A 1,881-nucleotide genomic window follows, 5' to 3' on the forward strand; every position below is an offset into this window, starting at 1 on the left:
TGAGGGTTTTAGCTGTGTAAAAGATTTACGTAAAGAAAGACATGTCATTTTGTGTGTTACTACAGGCATGTTGACTGAAATTTAAACCTAGTGAAGTTCAGGGTCTTTTATCATGTCACTTTCTAAAATGTTCACTTATACGTTCGAGAATGTGCCTATAGGTCTATCCAATGCATTTAGTTAACATTCTTGCCAGCAGGATATAAATAGTTATAAATTTGATTTATCCCTAGCTCAGGCTTGGGTTACCACAGTAATCAAAACGGCTCAAATCACTTAGTCAGTCTTCTGTATTATCTTTCTCCTGGGGTGTGGCCATACCTAAGTGAAGGGCGATGGTGACGTCAGTTCGTGTTAGTATGATTTCTGTCTTGTTTTTGTTAATTTATCCCTTATGGAAGAAAGTCTACTTTCCGAAGGTGCTCAAGTTATTGGGTTTCTTTCTGATGCTAATTTTTTACTGTTATTCCTGTATGCTATCAAATAGTGTTGTACACAATACTTCATTGAATTAAACTCATACTCGACGATTCTCTTATTTATAACTAATTTTCATTTCTAGGTGTTCGTCGAACTTACAGGATTTTCGCGACGTCATCTAGAACAGTGTTTTTCAAACTTGCTGAAACGGTGGACCGGCTACGAATCCTTTGATCACCCCACGGACCGGTGATGAAAACCAAATATATCGTTCACTTTTTTGATAAGAAATGCATAATTATTCTATTATATCATTTTTAAAACGTATGTACGTCATAATGAAAGGATTGCTTTAATAAATGTAGAATTTGTGTCAATATAAGAATCATTAGATTGTCGTTAGCGTGAAAAGAGAGTTTATTTTTTATTTGTCCATTTATCAAGTCTTGGCTCGATGGAAGACAGTGCAACACGCAATGGGGCTCGAATGTCCAAATGGTTTCTGTAGTTAGTCTTTATGACACTCATTGTTGAGAAAGTAGTCTCACACAGATATGTTGATGGAAATTGGAGAAGTATTTTGATAGCGATTCCAGCCAGTCCAGGATACTCTGCTCTAGCTTTGATCTAAAAGCACGCCAAGGATTCTGCAGATTCGAAAAGGATTTTCATGCTACCATCAGCAGCAAGCTCCAGCAATTGATCCTCCAATGCAACCGACAATCGGTGTTCCGATGTTAAAAAAGGGTTTCTGATCCATCCATTACGTTTTCGAGGGTCTTCCTCTGACAGAAAGTACATCTCAAAGCGCTTCAGTAGAGCCGTCTAATGCTCACTGATCTTGGCTCTCAATACAGACATCTCAAGTCCCGAGTTTGTTTCAGTTATTGTTGCTGACAGTTTGTGAAACATATCAAAGCAATCTTTCGACACGCGAGATTTCCATACATCCAGCTTGCGTTTCATTCCATCAATCTTGTCTGCTATCGTGAAGCACGAAGCCATTTTTCCCTGCATGGAGACGTTGAAGGTATTCAAGATGTCAAAAATATCCGCCATGTACGCCAGCTTTGCAACCCATTCAGAATTTCGGAATAGTTCTGACGAATGTGGTTTCTTGAACTGGAGGAAGTGGGCGAGCTCATGTCGTAGTTCAAATACTCGAGAGAGAACTTTGCCTTTGAACAAACAGCGTATATCAGCATGCAGTATGAGTCGTGTGTGCTCAGCACCCGCATCTTCACATAATACTGCAAATAACCTTAAATTCCGTGCGTTGGCCTTCACATGATTCACAATTTTCACAACCTCACTCAGAATTGAGTTTAATTCGGGTGACATTTCCTTAATGGCTAGATTTTCTCTGTGAATTATACAGTGTGTTGATTTACAATCCGGGGCCACTGCTTTAATCTGGGCTATAACGCCGAATGACGTCCTGTCATCGTGCAGCTCCATCTG

General features: G+C 39.5%; 1 protein-coding gene across 1 annotated transcript in view; it reads right to left on the reverse strand.

The window, feature by feature from the left end:
- Nucleotides 1-837: 837 nt before the first annotated feature.
- Nucleotides 838-1,881, reverse strand: part of LOC106468263 (SCAN domain-containing protein 3-like) — a gene marked incomplete at its 5' end in the record, with an annotated part of 3,108 nt that continues 2,064 nt past the window's right edge. The window contains 1 exon segment of the mRNA XM_013928682.1: nt 838-1,681. Coding sequence (XP_013784136.1) covers nt 838-1,681 — 844 coding nt within the window.

Source organism: Limulus polyphemus, unplaced genomic scaffold, assembly GCF_000517525.1.
Source record: "Limulus polyphemus unplaced genomic scaffold, Limulus_polyphemus-2.1.2 Scaffold2940, whole genome shotgun sequence".
Lineage (NCBI taxonomy): Eukaryota > Metazoa > Arthropoda > Merostomata > Xiphosura > Limulidae > Limulus > Limulus polyphemus.